A 20,999-nucleotide genomic window follows, 5' to 3' on the forward strand; every position below is an offset into this window, starting at 1 on the left:
TATTAAGAAAACAAATGGAGAATGTGTGTCCTATCTTCTCTATCTGAAGGCAGCACCCTTTCCACAGCTCCCTAGGCTGATGCAAGTGCTCTGTCCTTCCTTGCTCTCTTTATGCTTCTAGCTGTGGCCATTCTTCCTGTCTTGCCTCTTCCACTGCTTCCCGCTAATCCCAAGGCTTTTTGCACCTCTGCATGGCTTTGCTGTGCACATTATGCATGCTCAGAATGGTGTGCACAGAATGCACATTGTACAGTAGAAAGTGCCTTGGATAGTCAGAATAAGGAATGTCATAGAAACCAAATAATGGGGTGTCATTCTGAGACACCAAAAATATTTTCTTATACAAGGATTGATACGAGTTGACTACAATAAAAGCACATGAAAAAAACTGCTAGACTTTAGAACAACCTAAAATTGTTTAATAAGACTTGGATTTCCTAATCCTTCAACAATTTTAATGTATTATCTAAGATTCTGAATTCCATGAGGAATAAAATGGTTTAATTAAAAATGGATTAATCTTGGTTTAACAGCATTCCATTCAAACATTAAGCATTCATATACAAAAGTACCTTGACTGATTTCACACAGTGTGTACAGTAGGGTTACCATATGGCTCCAGAAAAAGGAGGACTGATTGAGACATCTGGGTTTTACTTCCATTGCTTTCAATGGAAGTAAAAACCAGATGTCTCTAGCTGTCCTCCTTACTTCCATTCCTTTCAGTGGAAGTAAAACCCAGATGTCTCAATCCATTCTCCTTTTTCTGGAGCCATATGGTAACCTTAAATAAAAGGAATCAGAGAAAAAGAGAGGGAGAGATGGAATAAATATCTTACTGGGTTTGGTAACTACCATCTATGTTTACATGGTATAACAGTCCTAAAACTTTGCTAGCCATAAGATAGCATAAAGTAAGCTATGTTGTATTTTTTTAACGTGATCAATTTAAATAAAAATGTAATCTTTGTAAACACTATAAAGCAATCTCTATATGTGATAAAATATTGCCCAAATCAGTATTACCTGATATGTAATAAAGGACCTTTAAACACTGATAATGTTTTTTTGGAATATTTCATCTTTGAATCCATTCTCTCACATTCTTCGGTTTTGGATACTTCTTCGAAATAGTTCAACTGAACAATGAAAACAAAATTCAGAAAAGTTAAGAATTAAGACAAATTTAAGAATCACTGAGCTCAGCCACAGCAGCAAATAATGAGGAACCCTTACAATTAACTTACTGTACATATCACCATATGGGCTCTTCTAACTATACAGTATATTAGGGTGGTCCAAAAAAATCAAGTTCATGGGACATGACCTCCACAAGTCTGTTTTTGTTCTAAGTGTGGCCAGTGTTAATTGTGCAAAATTATAAGCCTTTTGGTGAACAGTTAGAGATCGCTCAATGATTTTTTTTAAATTAAATACATAAAATGCAAGTACAAAATTTATATTAATTTTACATTTAAATCTAAATTGTGTGGAAATGCACATGGGAAGAAGTTAAAATACATACTGTTACTTACTGCTGAAAATAGGCTTATTGGCTTAATGATTTATTATGCATTGGTCAATGTCTAGTGATGACTGGTAACTGTCATTCCACAGTAAATATAAAAATTTTTGCATGTGTAAACGCTGAACAGCAGTCCTACATTCAGTCAGTATTCATCAGTGTGGCTTTGGAGCAAGTTGGATAAACAACAGTACAAATGACAAATGTGGTACCCCTGTCTGGCAAATCAACACACTTCAGGATGTGCAAGGATGTTCACCTTTGGCTGTTTTGACCAACTTTAAAATCAGCATCTGAATTTGAACAACTGTCAAGAGTCAACTTCAGCAATATACTTGGAATCAGATAATTCACTAGTCAGAGGGAGAGAAGTGTGCAGAACTACTGACAATGACATTTTCTGCCTCTACTTTGGCTGCAAACTTACTAAATCTTTCTTCTCACGTTCTCTTTGTATCCTCCTTCTGTGCAAGTACAGTGTCAAAGGCCACGCAGCATGATAAAACATTTTGCCTCCACATTATTAGAAATAGCCTGTCTTCCTCAATTTTCATTATGACTAATGCATCACTAGTAGCAACATCAAAAAGATGGACAAGATGTACTTTGAAGGCTTCTTGATTCACCAGATCATATTTGTTGCATATGTGCCAGTTCTTTTTTAGCTCCTCATAGTCATCATAAAAGTTTATCAATATGCGAATCCCTGGGGGAGGGGGATGTTAGGGAGTCTGATCAAGATGGAAGCTTGAAACATGAGTGCTTGCTATCATCAACCTAAAATGAGCACCAACCTTTTTTGCTGTTGAATTTCCAGTCATCAAAATACGTATAAAAATGCCTTCCACAAAACTGGATAAAACTGAAGCAGCTTTTGCAGCAAATTCAAGTGCAAAAATGATTGAAAACAGACCCACCATCTCCAACTAAGTCAGATATGGGCCGTTCTGAGGAAGACAATATTGCTGAAGTAGTCAAATAATTGCATCAAATCTCCAGTATGCCCCCAGAGAGCAAAGAAGATGTAACAGACATCAAAACTGAGATTATGAATATTACCATCAAAATGTCAGTTCGGGATCAAGAACATGGTACCTTAGAACAAAAATATGAAAAAGTTGATGAAATCGCTACTAATCAGAAAGTGGATGCAAAATGATCCATAGCAGAGAAATGCAAATAAAGGATTTCAGTAATCAATGCCGAAAAAACAACTTGCGAGTGCTTGGACTGTATGAAGGTATGGAGGACAAAGATGCTTGTAAATTTTTCAAACATTGGCTCCCTAACGTACTTTCATTACAATTCAAGAGGCCACTAGAAACTGAACAAGTGCAACGGATGCCAGTGAGATCTGCTCCCAGAAATAACACTGGTCAACAAGCATTTTGCGACTGGAGTTCTGTCACCTATACCTTAACAAGGGCCACATGCGGATTCTAAATCTGAAAACAGTTTTTGTCTATCACATACTTTTTTTAAATTATGCGTCAGTTTGTGTTTATATCATTTTCATCAATAATGCTACCGTGAAGTGTCAGTATTTTACAGTTTTTGTAACACTATTGCATTTTAGGACAGCTCATTGATCATATATACCAGTAATATGAAAATTTATACTAAAAAGTGATTGGTGCTGCTTTTTCCACCTGTGAATTTTTATATTTTGTTTGTTTTTGTCTAAGATATTATAATTATTATGAACAGACGAGGTTGTGTAAACCATCCTGGTAATTTCTGTTATGTCTGCAGACAATTTACTGTACAAGATCAGCGAAAGAATCTGTCCAGCAGACTTCAAAGTACATACAAGCATTATTTTGGCTGTAAAGTTGGCGACCAAGATAAAGCATGGGCACCTCAAGTGTGCTGCACTTTCTGCTATTCCAGATTAACAGCATTTGTGCTGGTTGTTCAGAATTTTCTTGGTAATCACAGATCAGAGATTTATGCTGAGCTTGTGGAGAACATGTTGACAGCATATCAGCTAACTTAAAATGCACTTCTTCCATTCTCACCTCGACTTCTTCCCACACAATCTTGGTGATGTCAGCGATGAGAATGGGGAATGATTTCATCAAGATATCAAGGTGATGGAAAGCAGATATCAGGGAAAGTTCAATCCCAGTATGATGGGAGACTATTTTTGGTTCTAGCAAAGAGAGGCAAATGTACAGTACAAGTGTAAAAGCAAGTGTCTCAAACATTTCTGAACATGCTGACATCACTTTTGTGTGAGTTGAGAGGCGTAAATATATGCTGTAACATATATCCTTATTGTCTTCGTGTTTGTTTTCAGAGTAAGCTCCTTAACACAAGTTCATACTTGCAATATTGTGCCGATATGGCAAACTGTTATTGATCCCTACCCAGAAACTAGATGTCAGCAGAATCCCTGTGTGGTCAAATACAAAGAGCACAGATCAACTCTTGCAAATTAAAGAATAAGAACAAAATTGGAAATGGAAATCCCATGACATCACAGTCACTGTGAGCAGCACAACACAGAAATGCATATTTTCTTCTGTACTGAGCAAAATACAAAGATATTACATTATATTAGAGATTTCTATTCCGCCATTACCTAGATATAAGAAATGCATATGAACCCCCTAAAAAAAATCCAGTAACAAAAAATAAAATAAAAACTTCTGCTATTTCTTTTACCACTCTTGTGTGGGTGATTTCTTTTTCTAATCGGGCTTGGCCTAATCTCTTTCAAGCCCTTTCTTCTCTTATCCCCTATACAGATTCCTACAGTATATCCTCTTTTCACCTACACTAACTCATATAAACATTCATATTACTTATAAACTGCTTTTATTGGTAACCCCTGAAAAGCAGTAAAAATCATAGAGCAGTAGCCATTCATCCTCCAGAGCTCATATAATTACCGTATATACTCGAATATAAACTGACCTAAATATAAACGAGGTAACAAAAAAGGAGGAAAAACGTTGATTTGAATATAAACCGGGTGTGTGTGCGTGTGTTTAAGTGCAGTGCCTTTGCCTTGCACCCTGTTCCCCCTCCTTCGCTGCTCTGCATCCAGCCCCCTCCCTCCCTTGCCCTGCCAATCTCTGCACCCAGCACCCTTCCCTCCCATGTTCTGTACCCTTTCATTCCTCCTTCCTGTTGCCTTGTAGGCATCCACTGGGCCTGCAGTGAAACCTGATAGTCCAGCAGTGTCCAGGACAGGAGGGATCCTTCCCACCTCCTGTCCCAGTCAATTCTAATTATTTTTATCTCTCTCCTGCCACCCCTGCATACCTTTTAGTTTCCCTGGTGCTCCAGTGGTGAATTGCAGCAGGAGCAACCATCCTTCACTCCTGCACTTGCAGAGTCACTAGCTAATTGGCTGCCACTAGCAGCTCTGCCAGTGCCTTTAGTATCCCTGGTGGTCCAGCGGTGAATTGCGGCAGGATCAAACTGCTTTCGCTCCTGCCCACAGCAGTCAAATAGCTAGCTGCTCTGCACGGGCAGGATCGAAGGAAGTTCACTCCTGCTGTGATTCACCTGTCTATTCTCCCAAGCCTTTAATACACAGAGCTAATGACTATACTGTACACTCATTCTGCACCTCTATATAGACTCATTCTACTCTTACTACCAGCCCCCTCACTTTTCGAGTCTCTATATCTATATCTGTACCGAGATTCGAATTCAGTTCATTTCTTGAGTTCTTCTTGTATTACCTTACCCCTATTGTATTTAACTATGTTATTTGTACTCTTATGTTATTTGCATCCTCACCTCTCATGTATGATTTTCTACTTAACTCTTGTTAACCGCATCAAACTTCATGGTGTATTGCGGTATACAAATAAAATTTTATGTTATGAACTAGCTTGCTACACACAGTGTAACTTGGATCAGCTCCTTATATCTTGTTTAATTGTATAAACAACTCTCCTTGAGTTTAACCACCCATCTACAGTATTTATCTCAATAAACTCTGTACCACCTATCTTAAGCATTAGCCCATCCTAGAGAAGCAGTACTTCATGCCTTGGACTGCAAACATGCTCTGGCATATCACCTGAACAGTACCAAACCTCAAAGGAAGCCTTCCCAGGTCTTTGTAGCTTTTGATCCTAACAGACTGGGTGTGTGCTTATGTTTCATAAGTATTATGCCAATATTGTTATATTATCTCATTTGAATTTCAGTGTTGTTAAGTATGTATATTTTTGATACTGTTTCATGGTAGTCTTATTATTAAGTTTCAACTTGCTGATTTTTAGTTTATCTCATTTACAGGTACACAATTAAGCATGCGCTAAACACTAAGGGCCTGTTTTACAAAGCCGCGCTACCGGCTGCTGCGCAGTAACGGCCCTGAAGCCCATAGAGATTTAAATGGCTTCGGGGCTGTTGCCGCGCAGCTTTGTAAAATAGGCTGGAAGATTCCCATTATATTCCTATCAGTGTCTAAGAATTTAGCGTGCACAAAATCACTTAGGGCCCAATGATGAATTCATCGTATTGTATTTATATTTATATCTGGTCATTTTACTATTGTTATAGTAACATAGTAGATGACGGCAGATAAAGACCCGAATGGTCCATCCAGTCTGCCCAACCTGATTCAATTTAAATTTTTTCTTCTTAGCTATTTCTGGGCAAGAATCCAAAGCTTTACCCGGTACTGTGCTTGGGTTCCAACTGCCGAAATCTCTTTTAAGACTTACTCCAGCCCATCTACACCCTCCCAGCCATTGAAGCCCTCCCCTGCCCATCCTCCACCAAATGGCCATACACAGACACTATTAAAATTTAAGTTTTGTGTTGAACTGTACTTGCTGTACACCATCTTGAGTGAATCTCTTCATAAAGGTGGCTAATGCATCCCAATAAATAAAGATTTAAAAAAAACATCTTCAATGTCTAAATCTTCATGTTAAAAGGCAAATTTGTTCCAAGAGCTACATAAAAATTTCAGTTTAACATAAGATTTAAAAATTAATACATTTGTGTGACCCATCACACTCTTAGCTGCTCTTCTGCAGACAGACAGAAACTAAATAAAATAGTTCTTTCAGAACTGAAAAGTTATTATTTATAGTCTGCATCTTTGTTTTATAATGTCTCTCAGATCACCAAAATTAGACGATATATTTTTCTTTATGAGCCAGGTTGTATTCTAGTTGGGTGGAACATGTGCTTGCGTTTTGGACTACCTTCTACATCTTTCCAACTCCTGGTTTAAAAACAAATTCAGTCAAGGTTCACTTAAGTGTTATCAGTGCTTTCCATTCACATTTAGGTAGAACACCTTTATCTGTTCATACTTTGGTCTACTTCATTAAAAGCTTGTTCCATACCAAGTCACCTTCAATTTCTTGGGATCTCAATGTGGTTCTTTCTGTTCTTATGAAGACTCCTTTTAAACCACTTCAATCTTGCTCTTTAAAGCTTCTTATTTGGAAGGTTATTTTTCCTTGTAGCTCTCACCTCTGCTGGATGTGTTACTGAGCTTCAGGTTCCTTTTTCAGATCCACCTTACACAAGATTCTTTCATGATAGGGTACTCCTTCAGACACATCTGAAATTCCTTTCTAAAGTAGTATCAGAATTCCACCTCAATCAATCTATAGTTCTTCTTGTTTTCTTTACAAAATCACATACCCATCCTGGAGAAGCAACACTTCATACCTTGGACTGCAAACATGCTCTAGCATATCACCTGGAAGTACCATACCCTCAAAGGTAGCCTTCCCAGCTCTTTGTGGCTTTTGACCCTAACAGACTATGTGTTGCTGTTATAAAGTGAACCATTTCAACTTGATTGGCAGATTAAAAACTTTATTGGCGTACTGGGACAAACTGAAGGCCCATCAAGTTCAGTATCCTGTTTCCAACAGTGACCAATACAGATTTTATGATGCTTATCCTAGAAATAGCAGTGGATTTCGCAGGCTGTCTCTCTCTCTCTTTTCTCTGTCACCTCCCCTTTAGTCCACCATGGCAGAGGCAGAACTGAAAGCTGTTCTGTCTTTCAGCGGAGCCTTTCCTTTGCCATGTTTGCTCATAGGAAGTTATATAAGAGAGACAGGATATGCAGAAGGCAGGCTCTACCAAACAGAAAGCAGCTTTTGGTGCTGCCTCTGCTCTAACCCACCACAGGAATGACATGCGGAGGTAGACAACTGCCAAAGTAGAGAGACACCAGACCCAAACCTGGCCATTGGTGGGGTGGGAGGGAAGAGAAGAAGGAAGAGTGCAATTTCAGGTGGCTCCCTATCATTAGGTGGCCCTAGTATTTTACTGAGGTTGCCTCAATAGCACACATTTTATACAGAAAGTTTACTTTAAAATGGGGCAGAAAATCACTAAACAGGTCATAGAAGCAAGAACTGAAACAAGCTGATAAGTGCATCTCTAGTTTCACCAGTACTTTAGAAAAGAATCTGCCAATTAGAGCATGTTCTAAAATACAGGAGAAAAGGATGCTTATGCACTGGGTGCAAGCAGCATGAACATCCATTTTAGAAAAACATAATACAAAACCAACGATGGATTCAACGCCAGCAAGTAACTTAGAAATGTATCCCAATGCTCTTATATTGCCAGTTTGACATGGGAGGTGGGGAACAAAACCACTGGGGGATTAAAGGGGCAACCCCATCTTCTATTTCTGATGGAGTGCTGCTCAATAGCAACTATTTAACAAATCCTAAATCTGCTTGATACCAGGTTTCTCCTGCATCAGTCTTCCAGGACAGATGTATAGTGTTCTTCTGAAATATTTATTTAAAAATTCATATACCGCATAAAACTATGCGGTTAACATATTGGTTACACACATAATATACTGATCGCCCTTTAGTCGCATGGATATGAACAAACAATGGACGACATCTTATCAATTAAACGTTCAACAATAAAAATGTAAAAAGTTAAAACCCAGATATTCGTTGGCACTATATACAGGAAGAACAGAAGTAGCAACATTTTCATAGGAAAACATTAACAAAGAGCTGCGTTTTCAACATTTTCTTAAAATTGATCTTTCAAACACAAAATTGCAGTATGCCTGGCAGAGCATTTCAAAGTTTGACACCCACCACCGACATCATTGATGCTCCAATTCTAACATGAATAATAGGCATCCTCCCCTTTAAACTCAATTTCATAGTGTTTTCAGACCTTAGATTTCTTCTAGGTTGGTAAATTTCAAACAATTCTTGTAGTACCCTTTGAGCAATATGGTACAATATCTGATGAATGATTGCAATGATCTTAAAATGTACACTTCTCCCTCCGTATTCGCTGTGATAGGGAATTAACAGACCCGTGAATACAGAAAAACCATGAATAACTTGTTCATATTTCTATTAAAAACCATCATGAATATGGTGAAACCGCGAATAACATGGTGGGAGACCTGGCCTGTTCCTGAAGGAGAGGCAAAACATGGTAAAGAATGTGCTGAGAATCAGCGATTTTCTCTGTAAATGCTTGGAATCAGCGATTTCTCTATGCAAGCTGATGTAATTGGGGGGAAGAGCCAGCAAGCTAAAACCCACAAATAATCGAAACCACGAATGCTGTAACCGCAAACACGGAGGGAGACATGTACTCTTTGCTGAATAGGCAGCCAGTGTAACTGTTTCAATATACTGTACATTTCTCCCTCTGTATTCGCTGTGATAGGGGATTAACAGACCCACGAATACAGAAAAAACGCAAATAACTTTTTCATATGTTATTTACTGTTTTCTATTAAAAAACATCATGAATATGGTGAAACCGCGAATAACAGGCTGAGTTCTTAATATATTTTATTATTATAATCTTTTATTCCTTTAAAATTGTTGTACCCTCTTTATATGGCATGTATGTATTTTCTTATATTATATGCATATAACTTCTTGATTTCAATGATTTGTATTGTTTGTATTTCAATTAATTGTTGTGAACCGCCTAGAACTTTTGGGGTATGGCGGTATATAAAATAAAATTATTATTATTATTAACATGGTGGAAGACCTGGCGTGTTCCTGAAGGAGAGGCAAAACACGGTAAAGAATGTGCTGAGAATCAGCAATTTTCTCTGTAAACGCTTGAAATCAGTGATTTCTCTATGTAAGCTGATGTAATTTGGGGGGAGGAGCCATTAAGCTAAAAACCGCGAATAATCAAACCCATGATTGCTGAAACCACGAATATGGAGTGAGAAGAGTAGGAGATATATGTGAGCTCCTAGGAACCCCTGTAATCAATCTAGCAGCCGAATTGATCAGCATTTGCAATTTCCCTTTAGAAACTCCTAGATACAGTGAGTTATAATAATCTACTCTATTCAATATAAAAGCTTGGACTACACTACGAAAATCAGATTCTGGTAATAATGGTTTCAGTCTATAAAGTAGCTGGTTTATGCTATTTTACACTGGAGGAGTTATATTGGCCTTTTATGCCCTGAAATGGCTCCTCAGAATATTACCTTTTTTTTTTTTAAGCTTGGTTACATTCTTTCAGCCAACATTTTTAATCTCTCTTTGCCATAAAGTTATCAGTAGAAAAGGTGTTGAATTGTAATGCCTGCTATTATAAGGAAATCTGTAGAACATTACATATTATTACAAAGTTTCTATGCCAACAGATTTTAATTAAATTCTGTAACCCCCCCCCCTCACCTTTTTTCAGATTAGAATGCTCTTTAGTAGTGAGATATCAAGGTGCAGGCAGAGGTCTTGGCTCAACAATAGCTAGTTAGCGAATACTCCATAGATTGGACTAGAGCAGAGGTGTCAAACTCAGGTGGGCCAAATTTGGCCCATGAGAAAATACCCTTTCTGTTCCTTTCCTCCCTCCCATTGTCTACCATCTCTCTCCCAGCTTCCTGGTCTCACCTTCCAAGCAGCCTGCAGAGGACTGCCAGTCGGCTTTAGCGATCCAAGCAGGCTGTCGTTGGTCTCAACAGCATGTTCCCTCTGCCACAGTCCCTTATGTCAGAAGAGAGGTGGGACTGCGGCAGAGGGAACGTGCTGCGGAAGCAGATGGCAGCCTGCTAGGATCACTACAGCAGATTGGCAGTCCTCTGCAGGCTGCTTGGAAGGGGAGACCAGGAAGCTGATGGATGCTAGAAAGAAGGGGGAAAACATGCAGGCCTTCATGGGGGGGGAGGGGCGGGCCCTGGTGTCAAAGTACATGGAGGGAAGGAAGGGGGGTCCAAAGAGACGTGCATATACTGGACTGTGGGGGGGATGGGAAGAAATAATGGGTCTAAAAACAGAGGAGAAGGAGAGAGATGGTGGATAACGGAATGGAGGGAAGGAATAGAAAGGGAGAGAAGTTGGACACAAGGGATGGTGTGGAAGGGGGATTGAGATACTGGATAAGAGGGTTGTTGAGAAGAAAAATGAAGAGATGCTGGATGAAAGGGTAGTTGAGAAAAGGTGAGATGGTGGATCTGGGGATGGTGGGGTCCATCGCTACAGCTGCAGGGATGGAGACAAAAAAAAGGAAAGATGCCAGACCTCCAGGAAAGACAGAGATGAAAGCTGGATGGTTAGCACCAAGAAAGAAGAAAATGACAAATGGGCAGGAGACCCCAGTCAAGCGAGTTATCAGAAGACAAACCGAAACCAGAGCCTGGGACCAACATGATTTGAATAATGGCCAGACAACAAAAGGTAGAAAAAATAAATTTTATTTCCTATTTTGTGATTACAAGATTTGAAATGTGTACCCTGTCAGAACTGGTGTTAGATAGCAAGTGTGTACTAGGACCTAAAAGAAAGGAAAAGTATTTTTCATTTATTTTGTTTACACCACAGAGCCAGCGTGGGGTTGGAGAGATTGTAACCCTATACTTCTACTAAGACTAAGGGCTCCTTTTACTAAGGTGCGCTAGTGGTTTTAGCGTGCGCGCTAAACGCTATCGCCTTCATAGAGCTTGCATTAGTATTTTTCATTTAGCAAGTGGTTAGCGCGTGCTAATCTTGAGCGCGTGCTAAAAACGCTAGTGCACCTTAGTAAAAGGAGCCCTAAGTATCTTAATAAAAAATTTGGCCCCTTCTGTGATTGAGTTTGACATCCCTGGACTAGAGTGCCAGTAAACAGGCTTTTCTTAAACTGAGATTTTTCTATATGCGAGACAGGGGGGCCTGGTTACTTTGTGGTTTACATTTTCAAAGATATACTTACCTTTTAAACAAAATTATGCATTCCCTAAGACTGCTAGAAATCTATATGGCATAAAAAGATGCTTGAAACGTATTCCCCCTCAATGCAGTTGAAATACAAAGATAAACTGGGTCAAGGTTTTTATGGACCATCTTCATTTGGGTCCTTTGGTGTCAAGAATCATTGTACAGTATATATGGTAATGTGTTTTTTAACCTTCTGGGTTGATATTCAGTAGAATAATGACCAATTAAATTTATCCAGATAAGTCCACTAAATATCTGATTATAGTTAACTGGAAGATTTTAGGACAGCTAAGTTTGATAGCCTATTTATTCTACTAAGTTTAACCAGATAGTACTATCCAGCTAAAATAAATCATGCACTGAGTATTTCTCGTTTAAGATGAAAATAAATTTTATCTGGTCAGCACAAATTACGAGAATGTCAATACAGATTCTTCATAAGATCTACTTTTCCTCAAATACAAGCAAAACTAGTAAAGGCTGAAATGTGTAGGAAATGTAGGGAAAAGGATACTTTGTTTCATTCTTTTTGGGCCCATACTAAAATTCAGAACTTCTTGAGAAAAACTGTTATATCTAAATCAGTTAATGAGAGACCAGATAAAAGCTACTCTAAAACCAATATTGTTGAATACAGTGGGAGCTCAGAGAAAAGATCACAGGCTATTTGTTTTGAAAGACTCTAGTAGGAAAGAAATGCATTCTTCAACTCTAGGTGCAAACAAACATACTCTGTCATTTTGGCAATGGAGGAATCAATTGCACACTCTGATGATCTGGGAAGCCAAAGAGGCAGATCTCACTCTCAGGCAAAGAAAGCTTTTTCTTTTGATATAGGACATATTTGTTCATTGGCTTGAGATTTAGGAGCCTAATTTCGAACTAGGGCCAAATTTTATAGGTAAGTGGAAAAGGTGCTATAGAACCCGGCAAATACCATCTCTCAAACATCCTCCATACCCTTGCATATGCTCCTGAAGCCAATCTCTTCCTAGCTTGAAGGAGTAGTAATAATTTGCTCCGAGTAACATTGTAGTTTACTCTATTGTATTCTTAGCTTTGTTTCAGGCATGCATAACGTGACCATTTATTTTTTTCCTCAAAACGAAACGGAACAGTACCATCCCCCACCCACCCCCAGAACCTGTTAAATATGGTGCAAAATATAGACAGCAGATATAAATTCTCAAATATGACGCATTTTGATCACTAAATTGAACATAAAATCATTTTTCCTACCTTTGTTGTCTGGCGATTTCATGAGTCTCTGCACTTCCTTCTAACTGCGCATCCTTTCTTTTTTTCTCTCTCCTTCCCCACCCCCCTTTCTGTCTCTCTCTCTCTCTCTTCCTGCCCCCCTTCCTTTCTGTCTCTCTCTCTCTTCCTGCCCCCCTTCCTTTCTGTCTTTCTCTCTCTCTTCCTGCCCCCCTTCCTTTCTATCTTTCTCTCTCTTCCTGCCCCCCTTCCTTTCTTTCTCTCTCCCGCCCCCCCCCCAAGCCACCGCCACACTAACAGATCATCTTCGTGCAGCGACTCCACAAGCCTTCCCCCCATGGTCAATTTTGACGTCGAGGGGGGGGAAGGCTTGTGCAGTCACTGCATGAAAATGGTCTGTTAGTGCGGCGGTGGCTTGGGGGAGAGAGAAAGAAAGGAAGGAAGGGGGGGCAGGAAGAGAGAGATAGAAAGACAGAAAGAATGAAAGGTGGGGGGGCAGGAAGAGAGAGAAAAATAAATGGCAGCGGCTTGTTTTTAGCTCACCTGTCCCACTCCTTCTGAAAACGGGACATTCCTGCATCCTGAAGCTGTGCGTGGGGACAACAGGACAGGCGAGATAAAAATGGATACATTAGGCATGCATCCCTTCTAAAATATAATGGTTTAAGACTTAAAGGAAAATGGTGGGACGGGGAGGGGAGGGAGAGGGGAAAAGTTATAAAAGTAGATTCTGTTTGGTTTTTTAAAAACTTTATTTAGTTTTTAATGGCAACAAAAAGTGCAATAACATTTGTATACAAATAATAATAATCAAATAAGCACTTATAAACAATCAGAATCTATACAAAAGATAAAAATTCCCTCCCCCATCTATCATTACCATCAGGAATAATACCAAAACAAAAGATTTAACCCCCCCGCTCCTCCCCTGGATGTATGGGTGCAATACAAAGGAAAATAAAGATAAAGGACAACTATAACAAATCTACAAAAGACTAAACCAATTTGAATATCTTATTATGCCCCAGCAAGTCAGCATTCATTTTCTCATACTTATAAGTTAAGCATAATCTCGCCCAACAGAAAGGAAAACTAAGGCGATCCCAATTCTTCCAACTGCGAGTAATCATTTGCATGGCTATCCCGGTCATAATTAGGAAAAGCCAGCATTTATAGCAGTCTATGGGGGGGGGGGTTTAATATGCAATAGCGTTCCTCATATAACTACCTCATACGTCAATGGAATTGATGCCTCCAGTATGGTATTAATCTGGCCCCATATTGACTTCCAAAAGTTAAGTATCAAAGGACAATAGAACAGCAGATGATCCAGTGTTCCTACATCATGATGATAGTGCCAGCATCTATTAGATTTAGAAATGTCTAATTTTTGTAAACGAATAGGGTCCAGAAACTTCTACGTAACAAAATAAAGTAGATTCTGTTGAATCTGAACAAAGCTTGATTGCGAGGATCAGTGGCTATAAGCACTAAAGTCTCATCTTGTGATCCAGTTTGGCTTTATGGGTTTCAAAAGGAAAATGAGTAATGATTTTTGTATGTTTTACATGTTTTGCAGAACAAGTTAACTGCTTTATATTGAACTTATATTCTGTAAGTCTTTTGTTTGATACTGAATAATAATAAAAATATTTCAAGTAAAATGTATGCTGTGTGCTAGGGAAGTGGTCAAAATCAAGGAATCTTTTGAATTAGACTGTTGATAAACTTTTAAACTTTGATTTGGAAACAGTTTTACATATATGAATAATCATATCTAGTTAAGACATGAGAAATCTAAAAGCACATGTAACCGACAATTCATCTAGATCAGGGGTGTCAAACTACAATCTGGAGGATGAAAAAATTAGGTTTTCAAGATCTCCTTAATATACAGTTCCCCCTCTGAATCCGCAGTTTCAGTACCCGCGGATTTGGTTATTTGCAATTTTTTTTTTAAAGAAACGATGTATCCCAGACTTTCCCCAGACCTTACTTGGTGGTCTAGCGGCAATGCAGGACAGGATTGATCGTTCTATGCTCCTGCCCCATACAGAGCCGTCATCAAAATGGCTTCCGTGAGTTCCTGTTGTAGAGACTACAAAGAGAACTCAAGGCAGCCATTTTGATGATGGCTCTGCACGGGGCAGGAGCATAGTATGATCGATCTTGCCCCGCATTGCCGCTTGGCAACCAGGTAAGACATGGGTAAGATGCGGGACACAGGAGGGAGGCGGGGATGAGTCAGAGCCAGCCCTAAAAATTATCCACGATTTTTCAATATTCGCAGGTCGGCTCTGCCCCTAACCCCCGTGAGCTTCTGCTGTATATCCATGTGAGATATTCACATCCAATAAAGGCAGCATATGATACAATGCTCATTAGGGATATCCGGAAAATCTGACAGGATTGCAGTTTGACACCTTTGATCTATATGGTACAAGCATGCAGTAATAATGGCTAACCTTATCTATGGAGCATCTAGGAATCTTTCTATATTTAGTCTAAACGTCAAGTGCAAAAGTTTTGCTCAATTGCAAGTTCTCATATGACTGAATATTTCTTTTGATGAATCGTTGTTATTTTAACTTTGAAATCCCTTGAAGTGAAAAAGAAACCATATAGAAGTTCCAGTGTTCATATAAAATCATCACTAACTAAAAGTAACAGGTTTCACAAAAGCTCCAAACACAGCAAGAACTTTAAAATTTGAGCAGCTTTATTTTTGCTAGTATCTCAGGTCAGGAAAGTGTATAATTGTCCTCTTCTTTCTAAAAGGGGAAAATAAAAATAGTAACTAAGATTGCATAACACTGCATTTAGGCAATCTAAATCACAAAATCAAAGGTTCTCACCAAAAAACAAAGCTCTTATTGCATGGTCCCATGAGGTAGATTCATATTCTCACTGGGCTGGTAACTCTCACCAGCTGCCTTGCTTAGAAGGCCATCCATCCTCATTTTGATGCTATGCTATAACCAATAGAAAATGAGACTCAAAATGCATCCATTACACACAAACCAACAAGTATCAACTATTAAGTCACAAGCAAATTTACTGTACACTTACTGCTGGGTCCATACAAAATGTCTGATGAAGGTCATCACACTACAATCTGGAACACGTTGCCAGAGGATGTGGTAAGAGCGGATAGCGTAGTCTGTTATTGAGAAAGACATGGGGGGAGCCACTGCTTGTCCTGTATTGGTAGCATGGAATATTGCTACACCTTGGGTTTTGGCCAGGTACTAGTGACTTGGATTGGCCACCGTGAGAATGGGCTACTGAGCTTGATGGACCATTGGTCTGACCCAGTAAGGCTGTTCTTATGTCTAAAGAAGTCCTGAAGAAAGCAAGAGGTTGTTACAAGAAAAGAGTTATGGGCTAGTTGTGTTAGCAGAGGTTTGCTAATTGAAGGTATTATGCTTATAAGATCAGAGTGGAGTGGTGTTTTCCTTTTTGTTCCAACCCGAAATATGATCTTTCATCCCCTTTCCTAGAGTTATATGTCATATGCTCCACCTTTCCTCAACAATTCATAAGTTAGTAAACATGACTTCAAAAAACAAAACCATTAATATTCGTGTGCTGAAAGCAGGATGCCAGACAATTCATCTTCAAAGTTTAAACATTACTCTTTTGATACTTTGATACCTTTGGGAAGCAAAACATACTTCATTGTTTAATTTAGTCATTATTCTTAAACACCCCTTTGGATTATCAAAAATTATTTTTCTAAGGAAAATGATTTAAAAAAAACCACATTGATTGATCAAGATGTCCTAAGTTTTGGGTTATTATTTAGTCTCCAAAATCCTAACTCACATTTTCATGTGCACCCCATTTTTCTTTAATTAATTTATAGCCAACTTACAACTAAGTAGCTCACAAAATTAAACATAAATAGGGATAGATTCACTAAGCAAACTGATCGTGTACCGATCGGTTTGCGACCCGATTCACTAACCTGTGTACCGATCATTCTCTGATCGGCGCATGCAAATGAGGGGGAACGGCATTCAAATGTAGGTAGGCAGCGATTCACTAAAAAAAAAAAAAAGAGGGACACCGACTGGGCTGACCGATCCAAAAATAAGTGACTGCTGAGGACCAGTCGCACAGGTTCTTTTTCAACTGCCCTGCCTTCTGCTGCCCTGCTCTCAGCCCCGATCTCCTGCTCTCAGCCCCGATCTGTTCCTGAATGTTTGGCATGACTGCCAGGAGGATCCTGGCTGCTAGCCCAGCTTCCATGTGAACTCAAACAAGCTCCTGTCACTGCCATCTGCTGAATTTTAAAATAAACAATCTGTGATTACATTTCTGTGAAGACACCCACTCGTCTGCCTGGAGCTGGAGATCACCTCCAATAGCCAAGAAACTCCAGCAGCTCTCAGTTTTGTCTGTCTGTCCAGAAACACTGGCCCCTATGCCAACCCATGCACAAATCTACAGCAAACCACCCCCCCCTTCAGAAATCCAACCCATGCAGAAAAAAAATTACAGCAGCCCTCCCTCTTTTGGAAGCACATGTGCTCCTATGTCAAAACTCTATAGCGGCTCTCTGCCCCGATATCCTGCTCTCAGCCCCAACTCTCCTGCCCTTCCCCACAGTGCAAGCCCATTGTTTTAACCCGTGGGTTTAAAGTGGGTTAAAACCATGGGTTTGTGAAGAAAAAATAAAGCAAAAGTAAAAAAAAAAAGTTTCCTGCTCTGCCGGATACGGGGGCCAGCGCATGCGGAGACCATCTACAGATGGTCTGCGCAAGTGTCAGAATCGCTACAGAATGATCTGGGCAGGCAGTTGAGGGCGTGATTCCGATTGCCCTCATTTGCATGAAGGCGATTCGTGAATCAGCCCCCCGGACATGTGTCGGATCCGATCCGTGCCCGTAGTGAATCTAGCCCATAATAATAAAACAGTAAAACAAAGATAAAAGATCACTCGTACATAGAGCGGGCACAGAGTGTTGCATAAATAATCTTAACTTCTCACTACCTCAATACACCATTAAAAATGCTTTTACAAACAAGCGTCTTTATCATCCTGCGAGCTATTTTGAAGCATATGTATTCATACAAGGTGAAGTATACAACTACCCTGTTAATCTTCTTTTCTTGAATCCTCTATATTAAAAGAAACTCACATTTGTGTCAAAATCAAATATAAATGATAAATTAAGAGGTTATATGGGTCTCTCAAAATAAAGTGCAGTAACACACTGATATAAACTAAAGATGGTAAGTGAGACCCAATTTCAAAATAACAAAAATATCCCATTGCTCAAAGCATAAGGTGTAAAAAGGGGGAGGAAAAGATCTCAGAAACCCGCTTGGTGGCAGGGAACAAACCTCAGCCAAGTCTGAAAAGGTTCCATGTTTCATTTTTTGATCCCTGTCACCAAGCGGGTTTTCCGAGATCCTTTTCCTCCCCCTTTTTACACCTTATGCTTTGAGCAGTGGGATCTTTTTGTTATTTTGGAGTCTCTCAGAATAAAGCCCATTTTCTCTTGTGCTGTTTATCATTGGAACCCAATTACACTAAAAGAGAATAAATCAGCAGTCTTGTAGTTATCTTAGATCCTGCTCTACCTGGATCATCATCTCTTCAGTTCTCAATTTTTTTTACTCTACAGAATTCATACTTTTTGGCTTTACCTGGAAAATGAAGACATACTTTGTGCTCTTGTACTTAGCTGCTTGGACTACTCAAATGTCATGATTTCTCAGACTATTTTGTGGCTCAGCTACAACTTTTCGGAATATTGTCATTCTAATTCATTTGCTACCTGGCATTGCTTCTCTCTCTCTCTGTATAAATTTCAAGATTCAAATATTCAACTTTCACAGAATGTCTTGTGTTTAGCTATGTAATACTGGCTCTATGGATTACCTTGCCTTTATATTTGAGATCTTAATTGAATCAGATTACTTTTAAATCTAGCCTTAAAAAATTAACACACAAAATAAAAACTTACTTTGAGCAAGCCTTTGATATCGACATTTCATTAAGAAACCCTGCAGACTAATCAAAACTGTTCAAAAATACTGATTGCATCCAGGTCGGATAGAATACTCAGTTCTTACCATTACAACATTTACACTAAGTGAAGTTATCTTACTGTTTGTATTTTATCTCTGAGATTGTCTATTTTAACCATCTCTTATGGCCTCTCATTTCCATTTCCTGCTCCATATTACAGTGCTCCCCCGCGAATTCGCGGTCCTGGTCGTTCGCGGCATTTCCTGACTGTGAATGACCAGGCAAGGGAGGCAGGAGAGGGCAGCCGGAGTGCCGGCAAGTGAAGGAAATCACTCACTGTATGCTCCGACCGCCTCTTCCTGTACTAAAGTTGGGCCCTACCAATCAGGAGCTGCGTGTCAAAGCAGCTTTTGATTGGTGAGGCCCGACTTTAGTACAGGAAGAGGCGGTTGGAGCATACAGCGAGTGATTTCTTTCACTAAACACAGAACACTAGAAACACAGAACACTAAAAACAGTAGCAACATGGATGAAAGATCATAAACTGAAGCTGAACTCAGACAAAACAAAATTCATACTCCTCGAAAATCATAAAACCCCAACCATAACAAACTTGGCTATAAACTCAATCACTTACCCCATTCAACCTACTCTAAAACTTCTTGGAATGATGATAGACAGATTCCATACCATGTAACCACAAATCAACAAAACAATACAGAAATCATTCATGGTCATGAGAAACCTAAGGCAAGTTCGGAAATTCTTCGACAGAAAACAATTCCAGCTCATTGTCCAGTCCCTAGTCCTATGTCTTCTAGACTACTTTAACATCCTCTATCTCTCCTGCCCCGCAACCACGATAAAGCAACTATAAACAGTATAAAACACAGCACTGAGACTTATCAATACACTGAGGAAACACGACCACATCATATCAATACCCTGAAGCAACCTGCTCTACTCTATAATTCCTCTGGAAATATCCAAATAACTTCCTATGTAATCCGCCTTGAACCGCAAGATAATGGCGGAATAGAAATCACTAATGTAATGTAATATAATTATGTAAGAATATATTTAGGATGTACTAAATATTCGATAAGACTATAAACTGAGCAGAATACTGCAGTGAAATTGATTTTTTCTATTTCCAGATATTTTATTTTTCTTCCTTTCTTAAAACTACACTGACTTTCCATGATGGCTCCAGATCAAATTAAATAATGTGTTTTAATATTCAAAATTTTATATGGTTTAGCCCCACCTTATCTAGTTAATCTGATTAATCATTCTGTGGACAGGATGGATCATTTTACTACTACTTATCACTTATATAGAGCTAAAAGGCGTAAGCAGCTCTGTACATTTTTATATTTATAGATGGTCCCTACTCAGAACAGCTTACAACTTGTACAGACAAGATGTGACAGAGGGTAGGGGATGCAGAACCCAAGGTGAGAGAAGTTAGGAGTCAAAAGCACTCTCAAAGAGGTGGGCTTATAAACGGGCTTATGAACATTGCCAGAGATGGAGCCCGCCGTAGGGATTTAGGCAGCTTGTTCCAAGCATATGATGCAACAAAGCAGAAGAGATGGAGTCTGGAATTGGCAGATGGAGAAGGGCACAGATAGGAGGGACTTACCAGCTGAGTGGAGCAAGAGGAGCCTGTGCCAATCAGGCCTTAGGCTTATCGGGGATGGGCCAGAAAAGGGCGGGCCTGCCTCATTTCAACGAGGCGGGCCTGCTGGCCGAACAGTAGGAAGACCTGGCCGAACAATGATTAAAGGTTAGTGGAGGTCCAGAGGGATGGTGTTAGCATGGGGAGGTTGGTTGGCCTTTCAGCAGGAGGGGTTGGGCATCCTTCTGCCAGTGATCGGGGTTGTCGGCCTTCCGGCAGAAGTGGTTGGGCACCCTACTTCCGACGATCGTTGGGGGGAGGGGACAGGCGGCCGCAGCTGCTATACCTATCGCGGCAGGGAGATCCCTTGCCACAATAAGTGTAGCAGCTGTGTCTACACTAACCCGGTTCTGTAACCAGTGTCTGTAACATGGACGTCGGTTACAGAATCGGGTTTATTGTAGGCCCGATTCTGTATAGGATGTCCCTCCCGGGCAT

The 20,999-nt window shown here is 39.7% G+C and overlaps 1 protein-coding gene across 4 annotated transcripts in view; it reads right to left on the reverse strand.

Moving 5' to 3' along the window:
* MOSPD2 (motile sperm domain containing 2) overlaps positions 1 to 20,999 on the reverse strand; it is a 144,700-nt gene that overhangs the window by 52,213 nt on the left and 71,488 nt on the right. For all 4 annotated transcript variants that reach the window (XR_004539875.1, XM_033948688.1, XM_033948687.1 and 1 more), the window contains one exon: positions 1,027 to 1,139. Coding sequence is in view for 3 of the 4 variants with exons in the window: in XM_033948688.1 (XP_033804579.1) it covers positions 1,027 to 1,139 (113 nt within the window). In the remaining variant the exon portion in view is untranslated. The remainder of the gene's footprint in view (positions 1 to 1,026; positions 1,140 to 20,999) is intronic.

Source organism: Geotrypetes seraphini, chromosome 6 (assembly GCF_902459505.1).
Source record: "Geotrypetes seraphini chromosome 6, aGeoSer1.1, whole genome shotgun sequence".
Classification (NCBI taxonomy): Eukaryota; Metazoa; Chordata; class Amphibia; order Gymnophiona; family Dermophiidae; genus Geotrypetes; species Geotrypetes seraphini.